General features: G+C 57.6%; 10 protein-coding genes across 10 annotated transcripts; 3 read left to right on the top strand and 7 right to left on the bottom strand.

The window, feature by feature from the left end:
* Positions 1-25: 25 nt before the first annotated feature.
* On the bottom strand, positions 26-2797 carry DL89DRAFT_295090 (uncharacterized protein; the record flags this gene model as incomplete). The annotated part of the gene is made up of 9 exons (XM_040890594.1): positions 26-290; positions 340-595; positions 639-765; positions 791-898; positions 999-1248; positions 1292-1506; positions 1550-1696; positions 1795-1896; positions 1937-2797. Coding segments are annotated over 9 exons (2331 nt in total), but the record flags the coding sequence as incomplete, so codon positions are not given.
* A 1136-nt stretch (positions 2798-3933) lies between these two features.
* Positions 3934-6575, bottom strand: DL89DRAFT_275749 (lysine aminopeptidase apsA; the record flags this gene model as incomplete). Its single annotated transcript, XM_040889351.1, has 7 exons — positions 3934-4086; positions 4130-4405; positions 4446-4743; positions 4768-4805; positions 4837-5025; positions 5078-5264; positions 5308-6575. The coding sequence occupies 7 exons, from the start codon at positions 6573-6575 to the stop codon at positions 3934-3936; spliced, it is 2409 nt and encodes an 802-aa protein (XP_040741261.1).
* A 706-nt stretch (positions 6576-7281) lies between these two features.
* On the bottom strand, positions 7282-8324 carry DL89DRAFT_56900 (uncharacterized protein; the record flags this gene model as incomplete). Its single annotated transcript, XM_040891820.1, has 1 exon — positions 7282-8324. A coding segment is annotated over exon 1 (798 nt), but the record flags the coding sequence as incomplete, so codon positions are not given.
* DL89DRAFT_219038 (glucocorticoid receptor-like (DNA-binding domain)) lies at positions 8108-8257 on the bottom strand (the record flags this gene model as incomplete). The annotated part of the gene is made up of 1 exon (XM_040884368.1): positions 8108-8257. A coding segment is annotated over one exon (150 nt), but the record flags the coding sequence as incomplete, so codon positions are not given.
* Positions 8170-9098, top strand: DL89DRAFT_56896 (uncharacterized protein). Its single transcript, XM_040891819.1, has one exon. It carries the CDS (start codon positions 8259-8261, stop codon positions 9069-9071), a length of 813 nt encoding a protein of 270 aa, XP_040741258.1. The 5' UTR covers positions 8170-8258; the 3' UTR covers positions 9072-9098.
* Positions 8997-9803, bottom strand: DL89DRAFT_56902 (uncharacterized protein). The gene has a single exon (XM_040891821.1). It carries the CDS (start codon positions 9642-9644, stop codon positions 9126-9128), a length of 519 nt encoding a protein of 172 aa, XP_040741257.1. The 5' UTR covers positions 9645-9803; the 3' UTR covers positions 8997-9125.
* A 708-nt stretch (positions 9804-10511) lies between these two features.
* DL89DRAFT_269745 (WD40 repeat-like protein) lies at positions 10512-13365 on the top strand. Its single transcript, XM_040888414.1, is given in 9 exon segments — positions 10512-10790; positions 10835-11040; positions 11081-11249; positions 11277-11743; positions 11790-11885; positions 11905-12190; positions 12240-12762; positions 12794-12872; positions 12922-13365. 9 exon segments carry the CDS (start codon positions 10526-10528, stop codon positions 13336-13338), a joined length of 2508 nt encoding a protein of 835 aa, XP_040741256.1. The 5' UTR covers positions 10512-10525; the 3' UTR covers positions 13339-13365.
* A 20-nt stretch (positions 13366-13385) lies between these two features.
* Positions 13386-15492, bottom strand: DL89DRAFT_295086 (uncharacterized protein; the record flags this gene model as incomplete). Its single annotated transcript, XM_040890593.1, has 5 exons — positions 13386-13523; positions 13564-14085; positions 14114-14323; positions 14351-14482; positions 15280-15492. 5 exons carry the CDS (start codon positions 15490-15492, stop codon positions 13386-13388), a joined length of 1215 nt encoding a protein of 404 aa, XP_040741255.1.
* Positions 15493-15746: 254 nt separating this feature from the next.
* On the bottom strand, positions 15747-16766 carry DL89DRAFT_295085 (uncharacterized protein; the record flags this gene model as incomplete). Its single annotated transcript, XM_040890592.1, has 1 exon — positions 15747-16766. One exon carries the CDS (start codon positions 16764-16766, stop codon positions 15747-15749), a length of 1020 nt encoding a protein of 339 aa, XP_040741254.1.
* A 747-nt stretch (positions 16767-17513) lies between these two features.
* Positions 17514-18865, top strand: DL89DRAFT_269744 (MFS general substrate transporter). Its single transcript, XM_040888413.1, has 2 exons — positions 17514-18269; positions 18331-18865. Exons 1-2 carry the CDS (start codon positions 17566-17568, stop codon positions 18857-18859), a joined length of 1233 nt encoding a protein of 410 aa, XP_040741253.1. The 5' UTR covers positions 17514-17565; the 3' UTR covers positions 18860-18865.
* Positions 18866-19060: the final 195 nt, after the last annotated feature.

Genomic DNA, 19060 nt, shown 5'->3' with positions numbered 1-19060 from the left:
CACCGGTCGCATGCGGGTTGTGCACGTCAAGCTGCTCACAGTAGCCAGTGATGCGACGGAAGCTAGCAGGCTGCGGTGCGCCGTTCATCAGAATGTCGCCCTCAAGCTTGCCGATGGTCTTGCGCTGCGACAGCGAATCAAGCAGGGTGGTCTTACCAGCACCAGACGAGCCCATGAGCGCAGTCATAGTCCCGGGCTTGATATAGCCAGAGACATCGTCCAGCAGCTGCTTGTTGCCGCCCTTGACCGGAACCGTGTAGCTGATGCTTCTTCCAGGTGAAGGCAGTGCCCTTCAGGATCTGATCGTCAGTTGGACCGCTCTCGGGGATCTTGCCAAACTCCAGCGCCTCTTTGCTTTCCCTGGCACTATCTTCATGAACAGCGTTAACCTTGGGACGGTAGCGCTTGTAGACGTTGATCGAGTAACCGGTGTTGCCAAACTCGACCCATTCCATGACACCGGCGATCATAATAACGAACAAGATCCAGTACGCGCAGACGATAATGAATGCCTTCCACATGTCCTTGATATGGAATGAATACCCCTTCTCGAGATAATCCGGGCCAAAGACATATTCCTGACCAGGAATGGCGCCTTGCAAGGTGCACACCTGGTTCTCGATTCCGTAGCCAGGGACCTGCGGGATCCAGATTGCCTCCAGCGCACTTGAGCTCGAGGTGGCGGAACTCGTTGGCCATGAGCGCCTTGAATGCCCACGACAGTGGCGACATAAAGTAAATCCAGATGAACCAGCCGTGCATCGACTTTTGCGGGATCATGTATCCCAACGTACAGGATCATAAACAACAGACCGATGCCGGAGAGAGTGTGGCCAAAGTCGACATTGGGTGAGACGTTGCCAATCAGGCGGAAGAATCCCCGTAAGACAGAGGCAGCCTGCCAACAAGAACAGCATGAAGGCGAAGAATTGGCCGGCAGTGCGCGATAGTCCGGTTGCCCAGTACAGAATGCAGCTGAAAACGAGAATCTGCACTACCATGAACGGAATGTCGACAATCGTCTGAGCCAGCGACAGCGCAGCAGGGTGGTACATGGCAAACGACTTGTGCTTGTAGACGACCTCTCTGCTAGCAACAGCCTTTGGGATCTCGGCCTGTGCTGTAAGGGAGTTGAACAGAAGGGCAAAGAACAAAACACCACCACGAGTAAAGGCACCAGTCGAGGTCTCGGGCAGGTTAAGGAACAGGGTACCGACAATGATGGCGAATGCAGCATTGTAAGATGAGCTTGAACACGATCTGCGCCAGCCCTCCAACAAAGATCTCCCACTCGCGCTTGACCAGCTTGTCGAGCTGGTACCAGAAGGTAGTCGTGTACGGAGACTTGCGACGCAGCTTGCTCTTTTCCGTGCCCATCTTGGTCTGGTCGACAAAGTGGCGAATCTCATTGCCGCGGTCGTCGTTCTTCAGACGCGCTTCAAAGCGGCTAACCTCGTCCTTGACACTGTGGTACTGCGACGAAGCCTGCCAGCAACGCTCAAAGTCCTCGGCAGGTCTTGGGTGCCTTGTCTTCCCAGCCCGGCAGAACCGTGCGCTCGTGCAGCTGGGTGACACCGGTCAAGAAATCCGACGTGGTCTGGCGAGGCGGCTTGTAGATACCAATCGAGGCAAAGTACTCGACAGCCTTGTTTGCAGGGCCAAAATACAGCTCGCGACCTTCCTCAACGACCATGACCTTTGTCGAAGAGCTCGTAGATGTTCTCCGAGGCCTGGTATATGGTGACGATAGTCGACTTTTGCAGGACATCGGTGGTGATGCGCAGCGAGCGGCACGTAGTCAAGCGCGGAACTTGAATCGAGACCACGGGTGGAGCCGTCCCAGATATCAATCGAGGCGCCGGAGGCGACCTGCTCGGCGATGGAGACACGCTTGCGCTCGCCACCAGGACACACCGCGCAGGAAGGCGTTACCGACAATGGTGTCGGCGCATCCCGACAGACCGTACATGTCAAGCAGGGTGTCCAGGAACTCCTTCTCGTAGCCCTCGCGGTCAGCAAGCATATTCTTGTTGGGAGTCTTGCACTTGATGGCAAAGTCCAGGGTCTTGCGCACAGTCAGAGTCGAGAAATGGACATCCTCTTCCTGGTTGTAGGCGACCTCGCCACGGTAGCGCTTCTCGACCTCCTCAGGCGTCAGGCCACCATAAGAGACACTGCCCTCAATCTTGCGGTAGGTGCCGCGGCGGTTGCCCAGCACGCGCAGCAGCGTCGAGCAGCCAGCGCCGGGCTGGCCAAGAACCAGCAGCATCTCGCCGTCCTCGACGACACCGGACATGTTGCGAAGCAGCGGCTTCATACCACCAGCTGAGAAGAGCTTCTTGAGGCCAAAGCCGTGAGCTGCACTCTTGACAATCTTGTAGAACGGCGTGATAAGCGAGCCAATGTGGCGGTTGGCAACGTCATCGCCGTACACGGTGAGATCATCAAACACCAAGCCAACGCGCTTGGTAAATGGCGGGCCCTGCTGCTCCTGGCGGCCAGTGAGCCAGCCAGTCAGATTGAAGCCGCCCGGGTAGCCGGCCTCGGCAACGCCTGTGGCAGCCTCCTCGTCGCCAACACTGAGCGGCCTGCTGAAGGAGCGCTGAATCGACAGGAAGCGCGAGGTTCCGCGCGTTACGCTGACATGCAGAGGCTCACCAAACGATGTGACAGCCTCCTCAGTAGTCGAGTTGCGAGCAGCAGCACGGCCGATGGTGTCGGCGCTTTGCCTAGTTTGTTTGCGATCCACGTCGGTGCGGTCGCTGGAAGAACTTGCTGACGAAGCGCGGTTCTCCATGTTGCATATCTATATCTCCAGAGCTATTGTAGTTGGTAAACCTGCTAATGTTAGGGATGATGGACTGCCAATACCCAAGGCATCCTGGAGTAAGACGCTACCAAGATACTTACGTTTGAAGAAATAAAATCCAAGCGGTGTTGATTGGGCGAAACAATAAAGGGAGTACTGAGGTTGGAATATGGATGCTTGATATTGACGGAATATAAGGGAGGGAAGCGGCAGGAAAGGAGGTATATACTATTTGTGAATGTGAGCGTCAGAGAACTAACTACACAGCGGTTGCTCTATCCAAACCCCTCCAGCAAGCCCGGCTTAAATAAGCTGGCTCACAAGGCTTGGGCACATTGCCAATAACAGCAGCGGCTGTGCCAGGTCACTCTAGGAAAAATACTCCTGTGTGACGCTGTTCAGTTGGAAATAGGTGTGCATAGTCGCGAGCAATTACTCCACTGTGCTCAGCTCGGAGTGTCCAATGATTTATTCCAATCCGTGTACCCCGAATCCACAAGCACTCCAAGTCCGCGTGAGGTGTCGGAAACCCCAGGACACGGGGAAAAGTCGGTGGACATAGGAACAGGGGGAGGGACACGCTATGCGCGCCCTGGATCACGAACCACCTGGAGCTGGTGTTGGGGAGGGGAGCTGACCCAAAAATCTGATTTACATCTACGCACACCCAGATATCCCATACGACGGCCAGCCTTTTGGTCTAGTGCGGAGCCGAGCAGCTAGTGCTGCATACCCTCCGGGTGGAAACCCGTGCAACAGGGCAATGGGTCATGAAGTAGAAAAATGGCCATGTTTGTTGTGGCTAATCGAGTAAACATTGCTGGTTCACAGTGGGCCGGCAGTGCTTCTGACACATTCGAAAATGGCTGGCTTCTGACTCAGTTTAAACCGGACTCACGGATACCATTCAGCATCCTTGAAATAGAACTGGCAGCCACAGTACTGGGGCCTGACAATGGAGGCAGGGATAAAAAGTAAAACACAGCCGCTGAGTGATATGGCGAGGCGAAAGCTGCCGTCTTTGTTGGCAACGAAACAGAAATAAAAGCGGAATTTGTTTTGGAATCGCTGGGCTGTTTGTGGTGTTCTGCCTGCTCAGTGTAGCATGCATGAGCAGTGTCAGACTAAATGTTGACATTTGCCTGGAACCACTTTGTCACATCCTCAAAGTCGCGGTCGTGCCAGTTTGCGCGGATGCGGATAAACTCGAGTGCCTGTGGCAGACTACGGTCAAAGGCAGCAGTCTGCTTGTTCTTGAACCAGTCCTCGATTGGTGTCTGCCATGTCGAGCGTGCAAAAGTCGCCAACAGTAGTCTTCACTACGTAGCCAAGCAAGGCAGAGCACTCGCCGAGGCGATCAAGAATTCTCTGGTAATTGGCAGTGAACCATTTCCACACCACGTGCTTGCTGTGGTGGTTGGCCGACACCATGAAGCCGATGACGATGTTGAGGTCCTGCGGCAGGACGTGCTCTGACAGCGCGTAGTCGAGCGTCTCCCACATGCGGTCGCAGTCGGATGTGCACGCCATGGCGCCGAGTGCAGCCATGCGGTGGTCTTCGCTCAGGTGCCATTTGGCGTTGTTCTCGTACATCTCCTTGACTCGATCGTAGTTGTGTGGTCGGCCCACTGCGCACAGCAATCTCGAATATCGACGATGTGAAGTCGTGATGGAACGGCTTGTTGTCGGGGTTGTTGTAGAACTTTTCAAACAGATGGCACGCCTGGTTGATTACCAGAGTGTCACCGGCCCAGCCAGCACGCGGGATCGATATGGCGCGCAAGCGTGCCTCGAGGGCGCTGTCGCCCTCCCGGTGGGACCACCCCAGTGCTGCTGCCAGTGGACTGAATATCGAGCGGGCAAACGACAGAATGCGCTGGCGCAAATTGTCAGACTCGTCGGCCCAGGTCATGTACATGCTCTCGACATACAGGCTGATTATCTGCCATACAACGTACTCGTTGACGCTTTGGAACGATTCCATCATGTCCAGGAGCTCGCTGGTATGCGCATATCCCGCTGGCAACCAGCGCAATCATGTCGGTCAAAATGCCGACTACGTCGACCGTGCGCAGCTCATTGTTCTTTATGGCAACTGCAAGCCGACGCTGTGCCGACCTCGAGTAGCAGACTCGATAGAGCCCGGCATTGTCGTAGTTTAGCTTGAACCAGCGCGAGTGAGCTCCGGTTGGGATGTCAAAAACTCCGCTGCGCGCCTCGAGAATGTCGTGGCTCACAACACATGCGGATTTTTCGGACGAAAGAGACAATCCCGAGAGGAATCCACCACTCGACGGTGTCCTCGCTGGCCTTTACGTTTCCAGAGTACAGATAGCGGTTCTGTGTCACACGGATTTGGCCAGTTCCCGGGATCTCATCGACGTGAACCACGGGGTATCCAACCATGGTGATCCACTTGTCCATGAACCGGCTCACCTGTTGGCCAGAGGCCTGCCTCGAGCGCACGCCAGAGATCCTGGGTAGTCGCCGTGCTGTACTGGTGGGCGACCAGGTACGCACGCACGCCCTTCATAAACACATCGATACCCAGGTGGGAGCTCAGCATGCGGATTAGCGCGCAGCCCTTGTAGTAAGCGATGGCATCGAATATCTGATCGATATCGGCACCACCCTTGATCTCGACCTTTATTGGGTGCGACGAGCGCAGTGAGTCGGCGCTCAGCGCGCTCTGGCGATCCTCGATCGCAAAGTGGTCCCAGCGGTGCCACTGCGGGTAGAGCTTGTCGGTGATGTAGATTCCGATCCAGGTCGCAAACCCCTCATTGAGCCACAGGTCGTCCCACCACGACATGGTTACCAGGTTCCCAAACCACTGGTGACTGAGCTCGTGCGCAATCACGTATACTGCCTTTTGGCGAATCCAGAGGCTGGTCTGGTCGGTGATGTACAGGCGCACGGTGCGGAATAGCACCAGGCCCCAGTTCTCCATGCCGCCAGCCTCCAGCTCGGGCACGGCCACTAGGTCCAGCTTTGGCAGCGGGTAGGGATAGTCGAACATTTCGACCAGGGTCTCGAGCACCTGCACCGCGGTGTCAAGCGAGAACTTGACCTTGTCAACATCAGCTGGGGGCGTGTACACCCGGCAGGTGACCGGGGCGCCATTGGGCCCAGCCATAGCAACACCCTCGACGTAGTCCAGCTCTCCAGCAACAATGGCCAGCAGATACGTGGACATGCGTGGCGTGCATTCAAAGTACACGGTCTTCAATGCGCCGTGGCTGGCAGTATACGACACTGGCATGTTGGACAGCGCAGTGAATGATGCAGGCACGGTCAGGGATAGTGCAAACTCGGCCTTGATTGCGGGCTCGTCCCAGCACGGAAACGCGAGGCGCGCGCACTTTGCCTGAAACTGCGTGACAATCATGTACGACTGTTGGCCTGAGCGGTCACGATATCTGCATCTGTACATGCCGTACATGCTATCGCCGAGCACCCCTGCATATTCGATTATTAAATGCACTCGGCCCGGGCGCAGCTCCACCGGCAGTTTGATGGTTGCTGTCTCTGCGCCTGCGTCGTATGCGATTTCAGTGACGCGTGCCAGCATTGTGCTGTCGGCTGCAAGCACCGTGGCCTGCGCGATCTCCATATCCATTGCGTGGAGGATTACCGTTGATGTGGGCTCGTTGACCTGCACAGTGATGGTGACCGAGCCGCTGAACTTGCTGCTGTCCATGTCCGGCTGCAGGTGGATGTCGTAGTGCGTGGGAGTCAGGGTCGTAGGCAGCAAGCCACTAGGCATTGTTGTGTCACCTGCTGACTGCTGCTCTGTCCCCGCTGTTGAACTAGGCTTTATCGCCAAGGGCTTTGTAGTCGTCGTTGTTGTTGTTGCTGCTGCTGCTGCCGCTGCCGCTGCTGCCGGCGCCTGTATCTGCTGCCGCTGCATGTGCATTGCTGCTGCTGCTGGTGGCCGCGCCTGCGTCTGGTTTCAATGCCATAAAGCTTGTTTGTCTAAAAAATGGGGGGTAGATAATCAATATGCTTGTTGTGAGAAGTTATGCGTAGAATTGCAAGAAATAGAAAACCCCGTGTATAGTAACCCAGGAGCAGCATATATCCTTACCAAGGATAGTCGGCAAAAAGTGTACAAGAATAATCCCGCTGGAATAATAACTAGAGTGACGAGAGGGAAAAGGGAGAAAGGTGGCGAGTAGAGTCTTTTTTTCTGGCAAAACAGAGATACTGAGGGAGGGGCCGGCCACAATTGTGACGAGGAGGGGGTGAAATAAGGAACTGAAATTGACCAAGGTGGCTCAGAAAGAAAGAGGGGTTTATTCTACGCTCTGAAAACCAGGCGCCTTTTGCCACTTACCCTGTCATCCCTCGATTTCCCAGTTGCAACTAGTCAGTTGGGAGCCTTTCATTTCATTTGCAAAAAAAGGGGATGCAAGCGAGACGACGTGATATGCAGGCCATGTGGACTCCCACATTGTCTCTCCACGCCCTCCCTGGCACATGGCCATGTTGCGGTCACGAATGCCATTTGAGGTCCTAAAGACACCGTCTCCGCACTGATCTCCTTCTGCATGTATTTGCCCGAAACGGAGGCGACTGCGAACGTCAAAAATGGTAGAGACAGCGATTTTTAATATTTGGGAATCATCTGCGCAATAAACAAGCCTATACTGATCAGCTCTGCTGCTGGTCGCGCAGCCTGCTGGGCAGGCAGACGGCTGCGCTGGCGGTTGCGCTGACCCAGCACTGCGGTCCATGGACTCGAGCAGGGATGTGGACCGGTCGAGCAGCGCCTTCAGACGCGCACACTCACGCTGGAGCTCCTCGCGAACGAGCTGCATTGACTGCTGGTCAGCAGGCAGCAATGGTGCTGGCTGCGGGTCGTGATGCTTGATGGCCTTGAGCGGCGGACTAATCTCGGCGGCCTCCATCAACGACTGCAGCCCGCCGCTGTTGCTGGTACTGCTGCCAGAAAAGGAAGGCGACTGCCGCATAGGGACACTGGCTGGCGGCGGCGGCAGTGGAGGTGCGCTTGCAGGCGCTGCTGGCACGAGAGATGCACTAGATGGTGCGGGCATGGCAGGCACCAACCTACTAGGGTTGTTGGGCAGCGGAGACCACAGCCTGTTGTGCATAGTGTTGTCCCTGGCCTCCCGCTCAGTCTCCACCATTATCCTGGCCGTAGCTGGCGGTTGGCGAAGATGTGGCTGGCGGTGGTGGCGGTGGTGGCGGGGATGTGGCGAGGGAAGTGGCTGGGCTGGAGCTCCTACTGGCTGGCATGGACTCGCCATTCTGCTTGCCGTGGAGCTGCGGGATTCCGCGGCGACGGCGCTTGATGGAGCTGCGCTTCATCGAGATGGGACGGTGCTTGCCGTGCAGCTTGTAGTACAGCCCACAGGCATTGCACGTGACATGGCCCTCCGCGTCGCGTCTCCATAGCGGCGTGTAGTCTGTGCCGCAGTTGAAGCAGATGGAGCGCTCGCAGGCTGACCCAGCCTCGCTGATCCCTGCCGAGCCGCCCCGGTTGCCCTGGCTGCCCGCCAGCGCCGAGCTGCCTGCAGCCGCGATAGCTGCGGCTACGCTTGGGGGAATGCGGCCGGGGCCGATGGCGCTCTCGGGGATCGGGCCGACAATGTTTCCTTGCTCGTCTGTCGCTGCGCCATTGGCAATGGCTGCTGCCCGCTCCAGCAGCAGTCAGCCGCCGCACGACCCCGCCGGCGTTGACGCCCAGCGACCGCGGCGTGTGCGGCAGGTGCTTCTGGTTGTAGGCCGGGCAGCCATTACACGACGGCCCTCCGCCCTTCCCGTTGCAGGTACCGTTGCCCGGACAGGTTCCCTCGTCGTGCGAGTGGCTGCAGTTGCCACCGCTGCACGAATGCGAGGACGGCGCAGAATCATCGGGCTTCGACAAGGCTGCGGCGGCTGCGGCCTCGGCCTGGCGCTGGGTGCGCTTCAGCGACGGTGGGCGCATCTTGCCATACGATTTCAAATACAGCCCGCAGGCATTGCAGATGGGCTGGCCACGCGGATCGCGTCTCCACAGCGGGGTCTTGGTTGTGCCGCAGTTGACACACGTCATCGGGCCAACCGGCGGGGCAACCGCTGCCTTCGATGTCTTACTAGCCGCCTTTGTGTCTGTGGAGCCGCTCTCCTGGCCACTGGTGCCCGGTGGGCCGCCCTCAGCTTTGCCCGCATGTTTGCCGCGCTTCGCCTGCGGACCCAGATTGCCTGCCGAGGCCACCAGCTGCCCGCTTATTGGTCTTGCCGACGCGCTTGGCAATAAAGGTGACGCCCATCGAGGCCGCCTTCACCGCCGCTGCCTTGGCTGCAGCTGACATCAACCGGCTCTCCTCTTTTGAGATCCGCTCCGAGCTGCTTTTCGGCAGCGTCCACTTGATTGTCTCGCCAATGATCGGCGATCTCTGCACCAGCGGCTGCTGGCCATCTGTGTGTCGGTTTGGCAGCGGCGATGGGTTGGACGCAATGTTGGGCGACAGCGAGTGCGCCCGCTCCATCGCATAGCCGTACAGACGCGGGTCTGCCTGTGCTGGAGCCTTGGCAGGTGCGGCGGCGGCGGCGGCGGCGGCCGATACTGGTTCGCATGGATGGTCCCGGCGCTGAGGTGATGCTGATGGCTCTGATGACTATGTTGCTGCTGGTGGTGGGATGCGTGTGGTGGCGGTGCATGCATAGGCCGAGGTGGTCCAAGATGCTGAACGGCGGTATACTGATGCGTCATGCTTCTGTATGGAGACCTTGGCGGCTGCATATTTTGCTTTTGCTGCGGGCCCTTGATAAGCGACGACAGCGGAGGCAGCCGAATTGAATTTGTCTGTTGGGGGCCCGAACCGTTCATTGGCGGATAGGGCGACAGTGCGCTGTTGCTGGTGGTGGCTATCCATATGCTGGTGAAATAATACAGAAAAAGAAAGAGGAAAACAAGCCCTGAAACCAAGCGAGTCTGAAGGGGAAAGAGCTGCAAAAATGAAAAGTAAAAAAAAGTGTGAAAAGGAAACTACTGGGGGCATGGTCGTCTTGGCTTTTGGTTCTCGCGGAGCAAAATAAATGGAAAGTTCCATTTTTCCAACGAGCGAAAACCCGCAAGGCTTCTCTTTCGAAAGAAGAAACAAAAATTTCTGGAGTTTCAGCGAAGATAATCGAGCTGCCAATTGCGTGCGCTAAAATACTCGACAAAAAAGAAAGCCTGGCTGTGCTACACCTTCTAGAGACAACGGGTGCGCAGATCGGTTCTACTGAGATGTTCGGCGACGCATTTCTCCTCCCCATGCGGAATCGAACCATCCTGATCAACTGATCACAAACTAGAGGATGGAGCCGGGCAAATCCAGCAGGCGCACGGGGCTGTTGATAAGCAGCCAATTCGCCACCGAGTGAAGGCATATGGCCAATGGCATGTATGTCTGCAATGACTAGCGTTTGCAGAGGATATCGTATTGGAGCAGTGCAGCTGTAGAGCAGATATGGCCAGACACAGCGGCCATCCCTGGCGCGTGTGGTACGCCCCTGATCTCGGCAGTTGAGGGATGACCAGGGTTAAGCAGATGCTGTGACCGAGCTACGACTCGCAGCTCAGGCGTCTCTGCAGCTGGGCTTAGGCGTCGTCGGCTCGGCTCTCCAACACAGTGACGCCAACCACGAAATCCAGCAAAGCAATAACGCGTCTTTGGTTATTTTGTTGCTTTTTCGTTTTATAATTTGCTTTTATTTTCTTCAGCAATGCGAATCACAAAGCCCGAGTGGCTGCGGCACGATGCAGACAAAAAGAAGCTGACGGCGATATTTTCTCTGGACTTCCACCCGTCGGGCACGCGTCTGGCCACGGGCGGCATGGACAACAAAGTGCGGCTCTGGAGCACCACGGCCATGACCAAGCAGACGGAGCCGCGACTACTGTCGACATTGACGGCGCACAGCGGCGCGGTGATGTGCACAAGGTTCTCTCCGACCGGCAAATACCTAGCGACGGGAGCCGACGACTATGGTCGTTTTGATATGGGAGCAAGAGGATGCGGTCGAAGCCTACAGGCAACCTGTCAGGGCTGGGCGGGCCCGAGACATGGCGGCCGGTGCGGCGGCTCACTGGCCACGAATCGGACGTGTGCGATCTGGCGTGGTCCGACGACCAGCGGTTCCTGGCGACGTGCGGGCTGGACAACGTGGTGTATATTTGGGACGGCAAGACATTTGACCGGGTGGCCAAGCTGACGGGCCATTCGCAGTTCGTCAAGGGCGTGACTTTCGATCCGGCCGGCAAATACGTGGCCACGCCAGTCGGACGACAAGACGCTGAAGATCTGGCGCACGTCGGACTGGAAACTGCAGACCACCGTAAGCAAGCCATTCGAGGACAATATCTTCTCGACGTACTTTCGCCGGCCCTCGTGGTCGCCCGATGGCGACTGCATTGCCACGGCCAATGCGGCCAACGGCAAGGTGCCAGGTTGCGGCGGTTATTAGCAGAGGCGAGTGGACATGCCGATTCTGTCGTTCGTCGGGCACCAGGCGGCCATTGAGGCGGTCAAGTTCAATCCGCGGCTATTCAATGTGCCAGAACCCCACAGCCAGACGGAGAATGGCACGGCAAAGACGGTGCAGGCGTCGGTGTGCGCGGCCGGCGGGCAGGACCGCGGGGTCACAGTATGGCTCACCTCGCAGCACATGCCGATTGCAGCAGCCACCAATCTGTTCACCGGCAACCTTCTCGACCTGGCATGGCACACGTACCAGGAGCCGCAGGACGACGTAGTGGCGATATTGGCCGCATGCTCATATGACGGCACGGTGGCTTTGCTCGAGTTCACAAAGGACGAGCTGGGCACGCCCATCCCGGCCGACGAGCAGGAGCAGCTGCTGGTAAAGTATGGGTGGGTAAGGAGCACTGGCAAGCGGCGGCGTGGCATGGCGATTCTCGACTCTGATGACGACGACGATATAGTGGATGCGAAAAAGCCACGGCCGATTGCTGAAACCTGTGATGCAGCTGCAGTTGGAGGAGCAGATGACAGTTGTGGCAGAGCCACCAGTAGCTACGCAGCCACCAGTAGCTACACAACCACCAGTAGCTACGCAGCCACCAGTAGCTACGCAGCCAGAAGCAACAAGCAGCTGCAGAGCCAGCGCAGATGCCGGTACCGACGCGGACCAAGGACGGCAAGAAACGCGTAGCACCAGTGTTTGTGCGAGCACTGGGCGGCGGCACCCAGACCACAGCCCCTGTGCTGGCACCAACCACATCGCAAAACATCGTCATCGCGGCTCCCGAAACAGCCGACATGGAGCCGGTCACTGCGCCGCTGTGGATCGAGTCGCGGGTGCTCGGCACGCGCATCATGGCTCCCAGGCCCAAGCCCGAGCACTCCGCGGCGGCGATATCCTACGCAGGTCTCTGAGCTCGGCCCGCAGTCGCTGGTCCACGCACAGACAATCTCAGCCGCGCGCGTCCACCTCAATGTGCCCAAGGTGGTAGCCCAGATCACACGCTCGGTTCCCAATAGCCCCGGCAAACTCAGCCTGGTCGCAATTAACCAGCCCAAGGGGACCAGGTTGGTGTGCTCACGCATGCTGGACGAGTCGAGGAGAAACCCTGTGGACGCAGTTCTTCTCGGCCCCGATTCATTGCCCTGGCGGCCAGCGAGAGTCCTGGCGGCAGTCTGCGCAGCTGACGGATCCATGCACTGGTTCGATACGCAGGCGGGCGCGCGCAAGCTGCCGCCGATTATGGCCGAGGCCCATCCGTCGCACATCATGTGTCGGGGCGACCTCTGTCTCGTACTGGATTCCGTCGGCCAGCTGAATGTCTGGGACACCTCGCTGCCCCGGGCGCTGGTCAGCAACCTAAGCATAGCACCGCTGCTGTACTCGGCCGAGCTGCAACTCCAGCAAGACCGCCATCCGCCCAATGTCGCGGTGACCATGGTCGACCTGACCCCCGCCGGCATGCCGCTGGTGTCCTTGTCTGATGGCCGTGCATTTGCCTACCACAAGGGACTTGCTTACATGGCTGAAGATCTCCGATCCACAGGCCTTCCGGGGCTCCGACTTTGCCCACCCATGGCCCATGCACGTGCTGCACAAGGCCAAGGACGACAAGCGCGAATTGGCCTGCCATCAAGCGAACCAGCACCGAGCCACTGGCCTTTGTCCAGGAGCTCGGCTCGTACCAGAGCCAGCAAACGAACTCACATGAGCCTGTGGCTGGCCGGGTGACAGGCGAGGTCAAGCGCGCGGTGACTGTGGACCACGTCGAGCACCAGCTGGCGGCTGCCGCACTGCTGCAGTCGCGCGAGGAGGTGGTAAAGTGGAGCGATGTGCTGATGCGCCAGCTGGCAAAGTCCGGCGATGTAAAGCGCACGGCCTTCTGGCTAGCACATCTGCTTGGCCCCCGCTGCAGTCAGATGCTTGGCAGGCGGAAATGGCCGGCGTTCCCGAAGCACCAGCTGCTGAAGCGCGCGCTGCCGATTCTCGCAGCCAATCGCCACCTGCAATCTCTGGTGCATGAATATTCCACGGCATTGGAGCAATTAAGCTGAGCTGGAAGTTTCTTGGAATTAAAGTCTGTTAAAGTCTGTACATTTTTTCAGCGTGTGGGCGAGGGCTCGCGCGTGCGGTTGCGTTTATTTGCCACCGCCTCGTCGTAGGTGGTCCGCATGGCCGAGAGCCGCAGCGACGCCAGCGGCACTACATCATCAATGTCCATTGGCCCGGGGCGACTCTGCTGACATATCCATGCGCCGCATCTGCTCGCCGATCTCCACCAGCGACTGCGTCGACAGCCGCTTGCCCGACGGCTCCTCCGCCGGGGTCATTGCCAGCCCGGGCGGCAGCTTCTTCGGCGGCCGCCGCACCGGCACCGGCCGCTCCCTGGCCTCCACCAGCGGCACCGTCTCGGGCTGCTCGGCCGGCGCCCCCACCCAGCGCTCGGCATTGGCATACAGGTTCTGGAACACATTGCGCACGCTGTCCAGCATATAGAACGACTCGGTCGCGAACGCCAGCGTGCGCCGCGCGTTGGCCTCGATGTTGCCCGACGTGTCCATGGGCCGCACGCTGGGCGACTCGTCGCTGGCCACCGAGCTCGTTGCGCTGACTGCCGTGTCCACCGTCATCCACCGGCCCGGCAGACTGAGAATCAGCCCACGCACCTGCCGCCGCGCCTCGCCCGGCAGGACCGACCCTGCATACTGGCTGATAATGCCCACCGCGCGCTTCACCGTCACCACAATCTCGCGCCGCCGCTGCGCCAGCTTCACTGCCGCCTCCTGCACATTCGACGTTGCCTGCGGACGGGTCGCCCGCCCGAACCACCTCCTGCCCCGCCTGCCCGCCTAGCAGGATCCGCGCTGCGTCCTGCAGCGACTCCAAGAACTTGCGCAGATCCTGCATGTGCTGGCTCAGCAGCGCCGTTGCATATGTCACCCACTCCAGGCAGTACTTTAGCCGCCGCATGCTGTCCTCGCGGTACGCCACCGCCCGCTCCTTGGCCGATGCTATCAGGCTGCCCACGCCCACCGCCTGCTGTCCGACTCATTGCTGACCCGCTACCTGCTTGTCTTTTGTCTTTCCGTTATCATATGTCTCCTCGGGCTCCTCGGCCTGGTCCTTTGTGCGCTTCCGCAGGTTGTTTATTGGCATTGTCGCTTGCTCTTCCTGCTGTGTGTATCCCAGGTTGTCCAGCTGCCGGCATGCAAAATCGTCAACGCCCGCTGGGATTCTTTTGCTTATTGGCTCCACCACTCGTTTGACTCCGGATTCTATAACGCCACCGCCAACCTAGCGAGAGAGAAAAAAAAAAAGGATAAAAAAAACTTAGACCCTGCGTAATACAAAATATATCAAGCGAAGAAGAAATTTGGATACTTGCCCGGACTATAATATTGCTCTGCTTCGACTTTGTATACATCTCCTTTGCGCTGCTCACCAAGGGGATATTCTGCACCCGCTGGATAAACTGGCCGTTTGCCGTGCTTTCACATGCTGCCCTGCTCTCGTACGATAATGAACCACCAGTCTTCAATGATCCCAACGCCTCTGCCGCCATCAACGTCCCCTGCTCATCCCCCGATGGACTCTGCCGAGAAACAAGCGACGCTATTGATACCCGCGACGACGCCCGTGAAAGTCGCTCGTCAGTTTCACGTGCCAAGCTACCCTCTGTTGAATTCGATGCCATTTATAGGAACTATTGCCCACCGCTATATCCTCAAAGCTACCCAGTGAGCTTGTGAATAATAAAAGTAAATGCAATTTGAAAAGCGAAAAGAGAATGAAATGAAGCAGCGAATGGAGCGAGAAAAGAGGAAGCTCTTCGTTGAGTGGTACCAAAACTCCAACAGAATGGCAAGGAAAAGCCACCACTCCCATTCAGGCTTGGGCTGGCGTTTTTTCCCTCTTTCTGGCAGCGCGATCATGTGAAAATTTGCTATATTTGAGGAGCTATAGGACTAGAGATGCACGCCAAGAGCTAGGTCCACCAGACCCAGGAGCTTGCCATTGCGCTGCGGCTTCGGCGCCGTGCTCTGAGCACAGGGTGCTGCCGTCTGTGGCACTACCGCCAGATTGCCGAATGTCAGTATGCCACCGTACGGGATATCGCGACGCTGCAGCTGCCCGTGGCACCCTGCCTCCACCGGCTGGCCCATCGACATGCCTGCCAGAGCAACGACGAACGGAATGTATTGAAGCATGCTATCAAAAGAAAGGAAAACACTTTGTTACAAAGACCACAAGATATGGAGGGTGCTTGAGATGTACATGCTCCCGCCCCTTTATGTACCGAGCAAGATACCAGCAGAATCTCAAATGGAAGGGGCGCTGCGGTTACTATATCGCAATATCCCCTCGCGATAAAATAGCGAGTGCAACGTATAGGGCAGCAACTCCCACCTACACGCGCAGTTGCTGCCATATGAGCTTCTTTTACGGCTAAAGGGCAATAATTTCACCGCAATGTGGACCAGCTTGGCGCATCGCTGGTCTCGGGGTCACTGCTGACGATTTCCTCCAACGTCAAGTACCCGCCATCGCTATCCTCAACCGCCGCTTTGTACGAGCTCCACTCCCCAACCTCATTCCTCACCGGCGGGCCACGCACCCTGAGCTTGCGCATCAGCAGCGCCACGCCATCCTGCACATTAGCGCCCAAACACTCAACCACCACACGCCTATTGTCTTCGTCGGGAACCAAAACATCGCCCTCGATAATATACGGCTTCTCGAGCAACGAAAACGTCTCGACAAGAACATCGGGCGAGTCCGACAGCCGATCGAAGAACTTGCTGGTCTTGAGGATGTCCTCGGGCGCAATCAGCTTCATGAACGGATACCGGAGCAAATCCGACGTATCCGCATCAATAATCTTGCTAATCGACCCCGTCACAAACACAACCAATGAGCCGCTCTGCCTTCTGCCAGACTCGTCCGTCTCCTGGTTCTGCGGGTTCTCCAGGACAAATGCCGCCTTGACCTGCGGCTGCGACGCAAAATACAACGGCACCCTTCCCTGCTCCGTCACCTGCCGCCGTTTCTCCGCCAGCTCCCTGTCCTGCTTTTCTGTCGCCGCCAGGTTCAGCCTGCGCATCGCACCGTCCAGTGTCTGCACCTCCAGCAGATGCCGGTCTTGGAACGGCAGCTCCGGGAACGCCACGCCCACCACGATTATGCAGTTGTCACATTTGAACGTCGTCACTCTATGAAGCACCACGTCGCCGTTGCCGCACCTCACGTTCATGTACATTACGTAGGCGCTGGCGTCGTCGTCGCTCTCAGCGCCGTCGTAGATTTCCGGGTATTTTTCCGCGTACGGGTCTGCGATAAACTCCTTGGCGTTCTTCGATATCATGTACTGCGGGGAATACCCCATCGCCTGCTGGCATCCGGAGGATATGTAGAGGATTTGTGTCGAGGCGTTTCGGGCATGGATGCCCAGAAATGTGGGACGCTCAGAAACAACGTTGTTCATAGAGGAAAACGTCAAATAAGAAAGAGAGAGCAAAGGAACGAAGCGAAGAAAAGGCGCAAAAATCAACCAGGAGCCTGTGCTGATCGCCTTTCTTGACAGATAGAAGAAGTAAAAACACAGTTCACCCTCAGCTCTCCCCTCTCGACTCACGCCCCTGCCCTGCTCCCATTCGCCGGGGGGCGCTTTGTAGAACGCCTCTTTCTCTTTTCATCCAAAAACCCGTATGCATGCACATTCGCAGAACTTGCATGCCCGCTTGTACATGCAAACCCGTGAACAAGTAGAAAGAAACCAACAATGTAAAGCGGCCAACAATCGCCTCCAGCTGTGTTCTCGCTGAGCCGGCTCGCCCCCGAGGCACTTTCTCAGAGTCCGCCCACGACGGCTGACAAAACAAACCCCCGACAGCGCGATCTGCAGCATCCAAGCTGTGATTTTGTCGGGATTTGCCGAGCGACGGACATCGGTGGTCGATGTTTGCCTGCATGCAGCAATGTGGGTCACAAGGCTTTGGCAATATGCAGCTCCCACGCTCATGCCCGCTTTCCTTTTTCCTCGCCAGTATAACTAGCCCTCCCATGGACCGGTCATCCAGAAAGAGCAGTCACAGCCCCCACCCCATTTTGGTTCTTTTCTCTCGTATTGCCAGAAAACCACCCAGGAAACAAAAATGTCTGAAAAGGAAAAACTCTCGACAATTGAGATCGAGGCGCCCCAGCCCAACGCCCTGCGTCGCGCTCTGCTCAAAATCGATGTCGTGATCCTGCCCGCCATCATCATCGGCAGCATCTTTTCGATGATGGATCGCAGCTCGATGGGAAACGCCAAGGTTGCCAATATGGAAAAGGACCTCCATCTGCGCCCCACCGATTTCAGCATTGCCAGCAGCCTGTTCTACCCGACCTATCTTGTATTCCAGCCCCTCTCCAACTACATGCTGAAACGCGTCGGCGCCAGAACCTGGCTGCCGCTGCTGACGCTGCTGTGGGGAGCCGTCATCATCGGCCAGGCATTCATTACCAACCGCGGCCAGCTTTTCCTTTGCCGTGTTCTCCTGGGCATCCCGGAGGCCGGATACAATTCGGGCGCCATCTACCTGATCTCGTACTGGTACCCGCGCAAGCGCGTCACCCGGCGTGTCTCGATATTCTATACCGGCACGGCCATCGGCACTCTGATCTCGGGCCCAATCGCAATCGGACTGACGAAGCTCAACAGCGGGTTCGTCAAGTCGTGGCACGCCATATTCTTCGTCGAGGGTGTCATCACCTGTGCCTGGGCAGTTGTCATGTACTTTGTCGTGCCGAGCTACCCGGACGACGCCAAGATCCTGACATCCGATGAGCGCGAGGCATTGTCGCAGGCCCTGAACGAGGAGAAGCAGGAATCGGGCCGCCACCAGATCAACAAGCGCCGGTTCATCATGTGCCTGTTCAACCCCTCGATGCTGCTCATGTCCCTGATCTTGTTCTGCTCCAACGTCTCCCTCAACACAATCATGCTGTTCGGTCCCCAAGTGGTCAAGGACATGGGCTTCACGGCCTCCCAGGCCCAGGGCATGCAGGCGCTGCCCGGCCTCTGCGGCTTCATCGGCATTGTACTGGTTCAACTGGCATGTGCGCTGGTTTGGCTCACACTACCGCGCCATCATCTTCAATGGCGCCGTCATGGCCCTGGGCGGCATAATCATGCTGGCCACGCTCAATGTCGGCGCCCGCATGTTCGCCCTGTGCCTGTTCGGCTTCGGCAGCTTCGGACTCCTGGGACTCGCCCCCGGCTGGCTCGCCACCAACGTTGCCTCGAACATTACCTTGGGAAGCGCCGCCACCAGCGTCCTGCTTATCTGCGGCGGCCTCGGCGGCATCGTTGCCTCCAACATTTACCGCAACAAGGACGCGCCCCGCTACTTGCTGGGCCATGGCATTAATTTAATGGCCGGCCTGTTGTCGATCGTGCTGGCACTCCTGGCCAGGTGGAACATGGGACGGATCAACCGCAACAAGGAGCTGAGCCCGATTGATATTTCGAATATGACTCAGAAGGAGATCCAAGAGCTCGAGGAGCGCCATCCCGACTTCCGCTACGTTTACTGATACTCTCTATATATGGTAATGTGGCCACTAATTGGCTGAATAATATCTTTGTTACCCGTGCCAGCTTAATGCAGTTCATGCTTACTTCAGCCTGCGGCGGTTTACCAGCCATTGGCAGTGGCAAATGTACGAGTCACATAGGAGCATGTGTTGGGCATTCGACCTTCCACGATCGACGCTTGGGAAAAAACACGAAAATGG

This window comes from Linderina pennispora (assembly GCF_002104995.1).
Source record: "Linderina pennispora strain ATCC 12442 chromosome Unknown DL89scaffold_13, whole genome shotgun sequence".
In the NCBI taxonomy this organism is placed as follows: domain Eukaryota; kingdom Fungi; phylum Kickxellomycota; class Kickxellomycetes; order Kickxellales; family Kickxellaceae; genus Linderina; species Linderina pennispora.
Note: the sequence above shows the minus strand (reverse complement) of the source record. Positions and strands in the feature narration are given on the sequence as shown.